The following is a 14,304-nucleotide window of genomic DNA, read 5'->3' as shown; positions in this document are numbered from 1 at the left end:
CAGTTGATTGGTGAACTAATCATTTCTGTTTGTCATAATTTGTCCTTGGCTGCATTATCATTTTTTCCTTATTCGGAATATGATCAAAGTTTGAGGAAGTAGACATGTTGGGGGAATTTGACTTCTGAAAATTTTATATTTTCATTTAATTCTGCTCTGATGAATGAAATGACTCGAATAAACATTCGTTCATTTTGCTGAACGACATTCAAAGATCCAGGTCAGTAAAATGATCCGATCTTCCCATCACTAATTAAAAAAAAACTTGATTATTACAAACATTACAATGATAGAATGATAAAGGGTGAAAGAGCACCTCCTAACGCGGTGTGGTATAAATCTTCCAATAATGCAGCTCAGCCACTGTAGCGTGTCAGCTACCACAGACACACACACACTCTCTTCCTCCTTTAATAGGGTGCCATTATTTTTAATAGCTAATCTTATTTTTGTTAATTGACCCATTTATGGTTCGCTTTCTTTCAAGTCAGTAATATGAAATGACTGACTTTCACACAAAAAGGTTTGGTGTGTGTAATCATAAGCGAAATCGGTGTATAAGTGTACTGTTTGGTACTAAGTAATAAATATACAGGTTATGTATGGGGTTTGGGACGTTGCCAAAGTTGGTTAGGGCACACCAGTATCACGTGATCGTGACCCCCCGCCCCCTTCTCCCCCTTTTCCCTCCCCCTTTTCCTATCCCCCCTCCCCTTTTCCCATGCGGCTGTCCTGCGCTCTGATTGGTTAATGTAGCGCGTCCACGTGAACACTGAGTGATATTCATTCTCCACAGAGGGAAAGCCTGTAAACACCGGTCCTTGTTATTAAAGCCTCTGCACGGTGAACAGCGCTAGTTTAGCTCCCTGCGAAATAAAGCAACACAAATTCCTTTAGTTTAGTTGATGGTCGCTCAGGTGCTTCATCTTATTTCTCATTTTAAATGCTCCAAGCAAGGTAAGCAAGACTCTCTTCCTACTTTGTTTTCATTCATTAAACAAGAAGTCATGCCGGGTTTGAGAAATAGATCACTGAGCACCATCTGTAATGTTCACTATAATATTCAGCAATCCCATGCTTTTTTTTTTTTTTTTAAATTTTTTATTTCATCTTAAAATGAGTTCAGTGATTTTTAGTTCAGTTTTTTTTTTAGCTACAAAGAAACACAAACGCAGTGCACTTCCGGTTTTAGTTTCACCATGTTATTTACAAAAATGGCCCCATTTGAACCTGATGTAAGAGAGACTTGATTTCTAAGAGATGAGAGCTTTATCTTTACTTTTACAGACAGGATGCAATACAGTTTGGCTTTGTCTTCATCTCCAGCTACGTACTGACTGAGTAAAGCTCAAGGCTAAACATCAAGCTTCTTTAGCTTTCTTTAGCTCTTAATTCAGTTTTGTAGACAGATATCTTACTAGTGGCCCAGTTTGGGTCAGTATTAAAGCTTATGGTGTAGGTTATTAGGATGAAGAGGATATGGGTTTAAAGTTCTGTCTTTGCTAATGTTTTCTTCAAAAACTGACCTTAACATGGACTTATACATTAGCACCAAGGACACAGGACAACACTGTGAGCAGCATTGTTTCAAAACACACACTACTTCCATAATAAGTGAAATTTAGAGTGAATGTAACATTTCTCTTAAAATAAAAAAAGTTAACCTTGTTTGTATGTTGGTCTGTGCATTTATTTGATACACTCTTGTTCTTAAACTGCATCCTGCAAGTCTAAAGAATCCCAACTGGTTTTAGTTAATGATTATGATTTATTAGGATAAATCAGATAGTTAGGTCTGTCATTGCAACTTTTCTTAGTACTTTTCACTACCAGACCTTTTGAACAGCATGAACAGCTCGGGGTTTTGCCTGGTCTTTAATCACAACCTGTAACCCTGACAAGAGATTTATGGGAATTCTGACCTTTTAGTGAGAAGGAAGCATTGTATAGCCTTTCACATCTTCAACCTCATTTGAGACCTTTTTCTCCTTTTAGCCTGGCTTTTTTTTTTTTTTTTTTTTTAAATAAATAACCCAACACTGTTGAGTTGTGAAATTAGGAGTTGTTGATTAATTTTCTCTAACAGCAGCTCTGGAAGTGGTGCAGCGGCAGATCACAGCTTTATATTAATACACTCCTTCTAATACATCACTGTTGCTATAGTAACAGCTCCTTCCCAATATGGCGGACGCTGTGAGAACCGTGTAATTGTTGATGTGTGAAAGGTTTCTGTAAGGAGATATCCATTTAGCACTGATGGAAGGAGTCTCCAGTGTCAGTGCTTGGTAACAGGTAAAGCTGGAAGTTAGTGGGGCTTTGTAAGTGCTCATGTGCAGCTTCTAATAACGACTTTCCACACAAGTGTGAGGTGGAAAAAAACATGGACACCTCCATGAAAGCGTGGCTTTTGTTTGCTCTGTCAGAGCACATAAAGCTTACAAAAAAAAACTACTTTAACCGCACTTTTACACTTATAGCCTGAGTGACTATTGGTGTACTATAGTTAACTTCAAACATTCATGCAACATTTTGGACTAAAATTGCAGTTTAGCAACAGTTTAGCAACAACAGCAGACAAAAGCGAGTAGCTTAGCAACAAGCTAGCCGGCTAACGTTGGTGATAACTCTAGTGTCGATGATGATCTTCTCAAAACAGTGATTATAGATTTAACCAAGCACTAGGTCTGTATATTAACTGATCTAAAGCCAATACTGCTACAAACTTATGGAGTTAATTTTTATTTGTTAATGTTGTGCCAAAAGTTTTTCCTTTCATTTTTTTTTTCTTTCTGGGATATTTCTTATTTCTTTCTTACTTTCGGCTTCTTCTCTTTTTCTTTTTTTTTCTACAGGGGGTGGGTTTTAGAAAAGCGTGTTCACCTTAAGATCTCGATTGGCCAACTGATTTTGGAATGGGAGGTGCTTGAAAGTTAGCCACGCCCACTCCATTCAAGGTGGAGGGTCCTCTGTAATGGCGGAGCGAACGGAGCCGAGTGCAGGGAAACTGTGTTGTACTTGCATTAAAAGGCTAACAAGAATAATGACTAGCCACTGAGTTGTTTATAAATGCTTTCACACATATTTCTTTAGCGTACAAGCGTATTCATTCTTTCCAGTCGAGCAGCAGTTCGAACAGCTAACGTTAGCTAGGTAACGAGACTGAAGCAGGTTTAATTCGGAGTTTTTGTTCCACCTTAAAAAGGTGCAGGTGTTACGAGCTCGCGCCTGTAGATGGCGCCACTAACATCACACGCTATTTCCTACTCCATTATCTCCTCATTCCCGACACGTCGCACAAATCTGGCAGCTTATGTGAAAATAAGTGTGATGTTTTGTAGAAATACTCAGTATGTTGTAATTTTTTTTTTTACAAATGGCTTGTGAACATGGCATTTGAGACTATCAAATGCAGGCAAATTGCACTTTCTGCCTAATTCCTCCACAATTGTCATTATTATAATAATACCTTACACTGATTTTCATATTAAATAGCCTCAAATGCCAAGTTCACAAGGATATTATTTTATATTGAGTATTTCGAAAGTATATTTAGTTTCATTCAGTGTTGTCAGATTTTTTGAGACGTTTTCATATTGAGGAGATAACGGTATGAGAATTTGACAGAAAGTGGAAACAAAAAATTAGAATAAGAAGCCAGCTCCAGCATCGTCACCTAGTTATCTGTTTAAATTCCTACTTAAGTGGATGAAATGAAGACACTTGTATGATAAAGAAATATGTGAATGCATCTACAAACAGTTCAGTAGCTACTCCTATTATTTTTGTCAGCGCTTTAATGCAACTTCAACAGTTTCCCTGCTGCACTCGGCTCCGTTCGTTTCGCCATGGTAGAGGATGCTACACGGTTAATGGGGTGGGCGTGGTTAACTTTCAGAGAACCTCCCACTCCAAAATCAGTTGATCAATCAAGATTGAAGATGATCATCCCCAACCCCCGGTAAAAAAGTGCCTAGGGTCAGAAGCAAAAGAAAGATTGCAGAAGAAGAACTGGTTTAACACGTAGAATCACGTGATTGATTGGAACAAAAACCTGCAGCCACTGGACCTTTACAGATAAGATTTGACGCCCCTGGTCTTATCCTTATCTTTGGCCTCCTTTCTGTGTTGTTTACTTGAGTCAGTACACCATGCTTTTGTGCTGAACTCATCTGAACCACTTGCCTGTTTAATGGTTAACGTCTTGCCTGCATCTGATTGAGATCAGAGCCTCAGAGCTTCAGCTTTCTGGAATGTGTTTATGCTTCAAGCCAATTTACCCCCATGATTTCTGTGAGAAGGAAAGCATACCTCTATTTCAGAATTCATATACAAAAATAAACTACAAGAAGATGCAATATGGGTGTATTTTGGAACTAGACAACAATCCGTAATGTAAAGCAGAATCAACAGGAAAGTAGATAAAACAGATGTTTAAGAAAATCTTTTCTTTGCTAAAGCCTAAGGGTGTGCAAACTTTTGCACTCAACGGTATTTTGTATTTTTTTTTGTATTTGGGATTGTAAAAAGGCAAAAGGGTTTTTGTGTTGTCATACAGTGTAAAGTAAATGTATAATATTAAAATAAAACAGTATTATTTTTATTATTAAAGAAAATCCCCATTGTAATGAGCTTTACAGATTTCAGTATAAAATAAGAAATGCGTATATCTATTATAAATAGTGTATATCTATTATTTTTATATATATTGCATATTTTTTGCATAATAAGTGGATTTTGATATGTTAGAATGATTATATTCAGGAATATAAAAAAAGATTTTAGTGTAAATCCATGAAATTATCTTTTATTTTTTACATATTTTGTTTGAAAACCCTTTTATTTCTTCTCTTCCAAACAGTGTTTAGGACGGTTCCATCATGCCAGTTGAACTGGCGATGCCACTGTATCTGTCGAGCGATGACTTCCAGAGCAGGATGTCTGGGAAGTGTAAGAGGCCTCTGCGTCCGTGTCTGCACACGCGTACGGTCACTCAGTTCAGCTTCCACTCTTCTCTGCAGCAGACCGAGTCTCGGAAGCGAGAACACGGCAAGGTCAAAAAGCAGGTGTCCTTCGCCGACCACAAGGGCCTGTCCCTCGCCGTGGTGAAGATTTTCTCCGAGTTCGATGACCCCATTGATATCCCGCTCAGCATCCAGCAGCTGTTTGCTTCGGCACTCAACATCTCTGAGGACGACAACAAGCTGGTGCTGGATTTCAAGCAGCCGAGCGCGGATTACCTGCAGTTCCGCCAGCGTTTAGAGCGAGACTCGGTCTGCCTCGAGCACTGTATCCTGAGGGACAGGGCCATCGCGGGGACGATCAAGGTCAAAAACCTGTCCTACGAAAAGGCTGTGAAGATGCGCATCACGTTCGACACGTGGAAGAGCCACACTGACGTCGCCTGCCAGTATGTCAATGACACGCACCTGGGCTCTGAGTGGGACACCTTCTCGTTCGAGGTGAATTTACCGGCCCGGGTGGAGCTGCACGAGCGCATCGAGTTCGCTGTGTTTTACGTGGTGGACGGGAACACATACTGGGACAGCAACCAGGGCAAGAACTATAAAATCACCCACTCTGCTCTGAGAAAGAAGAGCGTGATCGACGCGAGCAGCGAACATCTGTGCTACAGTGACCGGGACGTTTACTTCGACCGATTCGGCAGCCCGAGGTGCTCAAACGGCATTTTCCCTGAGTGGCCGAGCTACACCGGCTACGAGGACCTCGGCCCGTATTACTGACTCGTGTGTATGTATGTGTGTGTGTGTGTGTGTGTGTGTCTGATGTAGGTGACATATCCATCTAGCATAGATCTGTGAGGAATATGAAACCATGCCAAATATGCAATCTACACAGTTTTTTTTTTTTTTTTTTGTCTGCTGTAAGATTGGGTCTGTAGTTTTGCACTGGAGCTATGAGATTAACAAATAATGGAAGCAAATGGCTGCTGGTTCCGCATCATGCCATCTGCATGCCCTGAGCACCAAACATGTCTCAACTGGTCCACTTCATCTCAGGAAAAATCAAACAATTTATATTTATTTAGTTCACACCAGTTGGTGCACTAGCGATCTGTAACAGCTGGATAAACGATCAGTCCGTGTTCGAATTGTATGTGAAGTGCAAATATGGGATATGTCTGAGATTTTGTGGAATGGAGTTTAGCTCGCTGCTGCCTTTAACGAGCACATGAGCAACGCCACGGACTGTACAGTCATGCGTTCGCTGGCATGTGTAGGTAGATGTGTGCGCTTTAATAGAAAAACACGCACATAGAACTGTAGAATAATCTTTAATAGAATTAATGAATTACTTTCTCACACTGGAAGACGTTTGTAAATCCTGACCTGCAAACACCAGCTTTTTATTTTCAGCTAAGGTTCAGAACCGTCAGAATGTAAAGGTACAAATGATAACGATATAATATTCAAAGTGTCTAATTTAAGAGGTTTTTGTATGTTCATTTGTGTAATCCACTTGGTTTCTTATCAGAGCAGGAATACAGATGTTACAGATGTTCTTATACAAAGTGTAATGACATGGAAATGGCCACGTGGGTCTGTTTTGTTTAATTTGTTATTTAATTCATCTCTTTAAGTGTAAAATATGATTTTAAGCATTAACCTAGAGCATCATCCCTTTGAAGAAAATATTTCACTTGATTAGGATCACAGAAGCAATGTGTTACGTTACAGTTTTGTCATTTTATCAGGTTTTTGTTCCTTTATTTGGGTGAAATATTTGATTTTTTTGCACACCTCACATTGTACAATTGTTTTGTAAATGTTTTGGGATGTTCTGTTAATGCTTTTTAGTGTTTTAATTCACTGCTGTTGAATAAAGAATTGTATTTCTACAGTAATTAAGTGCTCAAGAAGTCATTTTAAAGGACATATAAAGGAAAGCTTCAGTAAAACAATCAAACAGGAAGTGTAGCTGATTTGTCCAGACAAACATGTAGTTGAAATATCCAGATATTTATGGATATTTTCTTCACAAAAATCAGACCAAGACCAAATACAGACCGGTCAGCTATGTTACGAGCACTGGACATGAAACACTTCCATTTCCACCTTTTAAAAAAAAAAAACCTCAGAAAAACATAAGATCTGAAGGGATGAAAGTTTTTGGGAAAGCGATGGGGACACTTGAACTTTCATTTTAATAAATAATCGAAATATCAACTCCTTTCCAAAGTACAGCTGGAACTGGATTTTGTTCAAGGAAGAAATTTGCACAAAATATTTGAAGTGACACAGATTTCCCTTAGATTCAGTGTAAAACTACAGATGTAAACGTCATGGCTGATTGAATAAACCTGAGATAACAGGAAAACTACAGTTGAAATAAGCTGGATGTAACTGTTATTAACTGTGGTAGCTACTGAATTCTAATAAAGCACAGACTAAACTATTAAATGTTAATATTAGTATCTGATGTTAGATTAGACCTGAGCCTAAACTCTGAAGCACACCTTCAGTCTCACTGCTGGATTTACTGCTGAGTCAAAGCAAATTCTAATAGAGGATAATCGGCAAATCGTCACAATACTTTAGGGTCTATGCAGATTTTAGATTCTATGCAGATTCTAGAACAAAATTTACAACAGTTATAATAACTGGAACTAGCCTGTCCTTTTCAGAATAAAATTATTATTATTTCTCTATATATTTAATTTCTGCAACCTATTAAGGGCTTTTATTTTGAAAAGAACCCACTTCCGGCTCTCCTCAAGCAAGGCATCTTTTTTGTATTTTATTCATTTATTGTTTTGGGAGGAAAATCAGTTTGATGGAACAAATGAATAAAAGCAGGGTCGTGCAGAACATTTGCAATCACTGCGTACATACTGAAAACATTTTTAAGCATTAAAAAAATTCTATTCAGATTCTATACTACTACTACTAATAATAATAATAATAACTTCTTTTATTATTATTATTATTATTATTATTATTATTATTATTATTATATCTCGATATGTTATGTTGGAAGATATTTAGGGCTTATAGTTTGAAAAAAACATCACTTCCGGTTATTAATGGCGCCTTTCTCGTGAGCGCGCTGTCTGAATATTTGGCGTCTTTTTATTTTTTCTCTCCGCTGCTTTGCAGTCTTTATTCCGGTACAGTGACAGCGTAAATAAACAGCTGTTTTAGTGTAGAATTCCAGCTGTGCTGTGTTATAAACGCTTATGCGGAGGCTGTTATAACTTGTGTGTTGTCAGGAGAAGGCGCGAAACAGAGGCATGACCGCGCGCTGAGGAAACACAGCTGTAATGGAGGAAAAGAGGAAAGAAGCTCCTCCTGAAGCCGAGCTGCCGGAGAGCGGGAGCGAGCAGGGGGACAGCGGCCAGTGTGGAGTGAGGACCTGTTCACAACACTTATATAAAAGCGTACACGAGTCTTTCTCTGTAGGATAAATGTTCACTAATAAGCTGACACATCTGTCACACTTGGGTTTTCAGATCAGCTCTGTATAATATACTGTATAATATAGAGAGAGAAAATGAGTGATTCTTCTGATAAGAACCGACTTTCTCGGCTCCCAAACGACTTTTTGCTGTTTTCTTCTAAATCACTTTAAGTGATTGTTTAAATCAGTTGTTGAAAAGATGTTTTCATGGGGGTATATTGATTAAAATACACTTCAGGGGTAACAGCACTGCCTACAGTGACAACAACTGACTCGTAAAAGTGAGTCGACTCTCAAAAAAGAGTCGGATCAAAGTCACATCAGAAGTGTAATCTTTCATACACTGTTTTCTATGCTTTCTTAAGTTAAAGTGCTGTATTCATCCATAGTGAGTGAATGTGTGTGTGCTGGTGCCCTATGATGAGTTGGCTAGTAAGCTGAAGATGAAACAGAATTTCACCTTTCAGCATGACAATGACTCAAAGCGTACATCCAAATCAACAAAGGAATGGCTTAACCAAAAGAAGATCAATATTTTGAGACCTGAATCCAACTAAAAATCTGTGGGGTGACTTGCAGCGAGGAGATGCCCTCTCAATGTGATGGATCTAGAATGTTTTTGCAAGAAAGAGTGGGAAAACACTGCTAAGTCAAGATGTGCCATGCTGATAGACTCTTACTCAAAAAGAATGAGTGGTGTAATAAAATCAAAAGCTGCTTCAACAAAGTATTAGTTTAAGGGCATGCACGCTTATGCAGCTAGGTTATTGTAAGTTTTTTCTTTTTTTTCTCTCCCTACAACAGTTTCTGATTGTTTTTCACTTTATTTGAATACTTTGCAATTGCACATTAAAAGTGAGAAAACATCTGACATGATTCATCTTAGTGTCATTCTTTTACTTGACAAAAACCTGCCATTTTAACAAGGGTGTGTGGACTTTTTATATCCAATGTAGTTTTGTTATGTTTTAATACATCTTTTTTCTGCTCATGGAAGACTTCTTACATAGCTGAGGGTAATGCTCCTTTTGCTTTCATTTAGCCTGAACAGAAAAACGGTTCCTGTAAAGAAACAGCACATGCGGATTTCAGCGATCCGGTGTATAAAGAGATCTCTCTGGCTAACGGCACCATTAATCGCATGAACAGAGAGGAACTGCGCGCTAAATGTGCTGAGCTCAAGCTGGACACCAGGTAAGATCAGTATTTTACCATCATTAAATCTAGCGGTAAAGTGTATTCTGGGTTTCTACCTTATAAAGTACATTTTTAGGTCTCTGTACGTTAGAGGACGGGGTAGATGGGGGCAATACATGCACTGAATTTTGCACAGCAGTAATTCAGTCAGTAATTCTACACCTATCTGAAAACCGTATATAACAACTTATACCACAGCGCTATTGAATTCTGTGTTCTGGTTAATCATAAGCTGTTGATTAACAGCAGGTCTGACAGTAGTGTAACTGCAGATCACAGGTTTCTATTAATGCGCTTGTTCTGCATTATCACTCCTATAGTTACAACTCATTCACAGGGACTTGTATGATAGATGCTCCACATACACGGATTAAAAATGTGTAAAGTAAAAGCTATATTTTTTTGTCTTATTAACTATAGAAGAGAGCGGCTGGTGAGGGAACGACTGTTTATAGCTGCTATGACATACGTGATAACAAGAACTAAGTTGTTTTTGCAGATGTTCCATAATGTTAAATGTAACTATAAATGGGTAAAAAGTTATGTTCCTTAAATAAATAGAAAATTTGCAAATTGGCAAATTGCTGTGGTATAAGAGGAATAAAACAGTTCAGGATGTGGTGGTGTAGGAAAATTATTTACAGTAACTCCACTTCATTACACCACCCTAACACTGATTGTTTTCCTATAACTGCTGAACACAGAATGTTTGATTTCTTAAATGTCTGTGTGTGTGTGTGTATATTTGTGTGTGGTTTCGTTAGAGGTGTGAAAGATGTGCTGAAGAAGCGTCTTAAGAACTACTATAAGAAGCAGAAGCTGAAGCAGTCGGCCACAGTTGGCTCTGAAGGCTCGTATTACGACTACATCTGTGTGGTGGATTTTGAGGCTACATGTGAAGAGAATAACCCGCGACACTTTATACACGAAATCATCGAGTTCCCTGTGGTCCTCATCGATACACACACTTTGGAGATTGTGAGTTGGTGAGGGAAGATGCTCCCATTCCTGTGAGCCGTTGAAATTGAATTTCTGGGTAAAAATCTGGGTAGTAACAGTAAGATATTTGACAAGTTTAATTAATAGATGCTGATAATACACAGAAAGGCTGCGCAAAAAAAAAAAAAATACATACATATATATATATACACACACACACACACACACACATATGTATGTATATGCATATATTACACACAATAATGCTACAGGACTAGCACACAGTAAAGGAAGGGGTGGAGCCATCAAGACATTCCCTCGAGTCACTATCATGAAATAATCAAAAGGTTTATTTTAAAATATTATTAGTGAAGTTTATGTATTCAAAATGCTGTTTCTGAATACATATAAATGTAAACCCTTAATTAATTAATTAATTAATTTACATAGATAGATAGATAGATAGATGTACTTTATTATTATTTATTATAAGGGAAATTTGTTTGTCTAAGGACTTTTTTGGTATCCTGCTGTTTGTTCAGGATTTTTGCGACTTTCTATTTGCATCTTTTTTTTTTTTCATCCAGAACCCATGGGAAATGCAAACCGCTGTACTTAAGTAACTGGTATATGGAGTGTCTTTTGACGTTGCATTTTCCATGTGATTGCAGGTCGATTCATTTCAGGAATATGTGAAGCCCCAGTTGAACCCGCAGCTCTCAGATTTCTGCGTGGAGCTAACAGGAATAACACAGGTACGTGGGTGTGAAATCCAGCACTTACTCTGCACAGCATGGTACTAAACTCTGCGTTAGATTCCTGTTGCATGACTATTTTTATTTCTGTTCCAGAAAATGGTGGACGAGGCGGATCCTTTCCCTCGTGTTCTTCGCCGAGTGGTGGCCTGGCTGCAGGAGAAAGAGCTGGGCACCAAGTACAAATACACTCTACTAACAGATGGGTAAAGACACAATCTCGCACTGATGTGTTTATTATTGGAATTCAGCCACAGAAAGAGGTTGATCAGTAACAGTACACAGTGCTGGTTTCATTTTGTTTAATTTTCTTTTATTGCTTGACTAAGCTAATGTTTTCATTAGCACAAATAATTCTCAAATATTCGAGTATATATTTATGTATTATGCATTAGTTTCTCTACTACTGTCTGCTACCTACATAAATGCACCACGTAGGCAATATAATAATGTTTTCTCCACCCTGTGTAGTGCTCTGTATGTTCAAATTTCGATTGATTTGGGACTTACTGAAACGCATGTCTTCCGGACATGTGACCTAAACCATGTGCTACTTTATTAAACATAACAAGCCAATATGTATCCCTGAATAAGAGTCTGTCAAATACAGTAAATATGTCGAACAGCATATATATTTACAACAGCTCAGATGTATTTTTGCTTAATAACTGTTGTCAGACAGAACAAAAGTTACACAAAGGTGTAAGGCTACGGTACTGAAGTCAAACACAAGGTGAACCTATAACCCTTATTTTTAATTTTGACTTTATTTTACTTCTGTCAGTTTTGGTGAGTGAGTGAAAGGGCTATGATTCTCGCACTGTTTTTAAGTTCCCCAAAAGTAAATAAGCTATAGTTCTTTAAACTACAGTTTGTATATCACACCCATAGCAGTGTCTTGGCTTATTATTTGTCTAAACCTGTCATAAACTTTCTGTCTGTGAGATGATAAACATACAGATGCAGAAATAACTCTTGGTGTTTCTTCATATGCGCTATCAGCAGTTTTGAGAGCGAGTACTTTCGTTGCACTTTCCCAGCATGAACTCTGTCACTTTCAGATCTCACGTTTTGCTACACCACAGCAGACTGTGATAGAGAGGTGTGAAAAAGACAAATTCATGTCTTTCATGTTCATGTGATTCATGTTACTGTACTTGAGGTGGTGTGTATGATGCAGGCAGACGGTGTAAGCCCTGAGAAGTCCATAACCATCACTGATGCTCCTGACTTTGACCATTATCTCATTTCTGGATAAGCTCATTGTGTTTGTTTTTTCCCACAGGTCTTGGGATATGAGTAAATTCCTTTACACACAATGCCGACTGAGTCGACTTCGATATCCTCAGTTTGCCAGAAATTGGATCAACATCAGAAAGTCTTACGGGAACTATTATAAGGTACTATCTGATATTTATATTTACTTATTGAATTGCACACTTTTCTGTTTTTAATTGAAGAGTCTTAAGTTGTATATATGTAAGACCTGTTGTAGTTTGGGATAAAACATTTTTATTTCTTCTTTTATCTGAAGCATCCTCATGAAATGACTTCTTGTAATTGAGCTGTCAGAATTTTAAAACCCAATAAGACAAAATGTGTTGCTGAGGTTCCACAGTTAATATTGCAATAGTCAGTGTCTCATATTGTGTTCCTTAGGTGGCTCGAACCCAGACGAGGCTGAACTGCATGTTGGAGAATCTCGGCATGCAGTATGAGGGCCGACTGCACTGCGGCCTCGACGACTCGCGCAACATCGCCCGCGTGGCCATCCGCATGCTGAAGGACGGCTGTCGGCTGCGGGTGAACGAGCGTTTGCATGAAGGCGAGCTGCAGAACGTGTCCAGTACAGCGGGGTTAGAAGGAGCTCCGCCTCCTCAGTACCCTAAAAGCAGAGACTAATTCAGTAGAGTATTTGGTTCCATTATAGGTCAGTGAGCAGGAATGGAAATGAGTGACAGAGCTGCCTTGTGCTGCCTTTCAGGACCTTTTTCTAATTGATCTAATTTGACTGAGCAGTGTGCTTTGTTTACTGCCAATGTGTAACACTCATAATAACGGCCAGACTAAATCTCCTGTCTGTGTTTATACTATGCATAATTTCTCACAAACACATTTCACAAAGAAGTCTTTATTTTGTAATTTACATCTCCAAATTCATTCTTTACTCTTTAGCTGCAGTCGTTTAGCTTCAGTCCTTCAGCAGTTATAAAAGGTCCATTATTTTTAAATACCAATAAAGTGCCATTCCAGTGTTCAGCTCTGTTTTGAATCATTCTTGTAGATATTATTGTTATTATTATTATTATTATTAATGATTTGGCCAAAAAAAATTAAATGTATACAATTTCCACTTCTGCCCCAAATATAGTCAAGACATGTTTGGTGTCTGAATTTTGCTCTGTAAGTTTTGCACTGAAGCTGAATATAGCTAACAAGTCATGGAAGCTTATAGCCTCCACTTTAGCCTTGTGCATGCCGATGACGTGACGATGATTGGTGGAGTTGTTCAGCATCCCAAACAGACTTGCTGATGTGGTTTCTGACTCTGCACGACACACTGATTGCTATAAACATGGGCAAAACACAAAGTCACAGAAATAAAACAGTCATAGCTCCATCTTTCTTCCTTAGCACATGGTTTAGAGTCACATCACATTCAGGAGGGGGGTGTGGCCTAAAGTGTGGAGGTGGAGCTGTATATTAGAAGTTATTTGCATGAAAATTATGTTTACATTTATACAGTAAATTGTAATATTGATTTTATTAAACTGACATGTAGATGCTGTTACTGAGCCAAACATCTTACAATGCGAGTGTGTGCAGTTTGGTCAATGCTAAACTGTTAGCTATAAGTTTCCACATGTTATCCACATTAGCCTTGTAGCTATGATGTAAAACTAAAAAAAGCAAACTTTGCAGTTCAGCATTTATGGATAGTGTTAGCTGCTTATTTAAACTACTTTTCTTCTTGTTGTTTAGGCTCTGGGAAGAGATT

General features: G+C 38.3%; 2 protein-coding genes across 4 annotated transcripts; both read left to right on the top strand.

Annotated features, from left to right (window-relative positions):
- Positions 1-757: 757 nt before the first annotated feature.
- Positions 758-6,862, top strand: ppp1r3b (protein phosphatase 1, regulatory subunit 3B). 2 transcript variants are annotated; one of them, XM_026940856.3, is made up of 2 exons: positions 758-957; positions 4,859-6,862. In XM_026940856.3, exon 2 carries the CDS (start codon positions 4,878-4,880, stop codon positions 5,739-5,741), a length of 864 nt encoding a protein of 287 aa, XP_026796657.2. In that variant the 5' UTR covers positions 758-957; positions 4,859-4,877; the 3' UTR covers positions 5,742-6,862. The 2 variants fall into 2 exon arrangements, with proteins under 2 accessions (XP_026796657.2, XP_026796658.2); XM_026940857.3 differs by lacking the exon at positions 758-957 and adding an exon at positions 2,041-2,292.
- A 1,158-nt stretch (positions 6,863-8,020) lies between these two features.
- On the top strand, positions 8,021-13,565 carry eri1 (exoribonuclease 1). Of its 2 annotated transcripts, XM_026941070.3 has the most exons (8): positions 8,021-8,125; positions 8,228-8,362; positions 9,458-9,609; positions 10,377-10,590; positions 11,223-11,306; positions 11,403-11,512; positions 12,592-12,706; positions 12,966-13,565. In XM_026941070.3, the coding sequence occupies exons 2-8, from the start codon at positions 8,279-8,281 to the stop codon at positions 13,206-13,208; spliced, it is 1,002 nt and encodes a 333-aa protein (XP_026796871.2). In that variant the 5' UTR covers positions 8,021-8,125; positions 8,228-8,278; the 3' UTR covers positions 13,209-13,565. The 2 variants fall into 2 exon arrangements, with proteins under 2 accessions (XP_026796871.2, XP_026796870.2); XM_026941069.3 differs by having other exon boundaries at positions 8,024-8,362.
- Positions 13,566-14,304: the final 739 nt, after the last annotated feature.

This window comes from Pangasianodon hypophthalmus, chromosome 15 (assembly GCF_027358585.1).
Source record: "Pangasianodon hypophthalmus isolate fPanHyp1 chromosome 15, fPanHyp1.pri, whole genome shotgun sequence".
Classification (NCBI taxonomy): domain Eukaryota; kingdom Metazoa; phylum Chordata; class Actinopteri; order Siluriformes; family Pangasiidae; genus Pangasianodon; species Pangasianodon hypophthalmus.
Note: the sequence above shows the minus strand (reverse complement) of the source record. Positions and strands in the feature narration are given on the sequence as shown.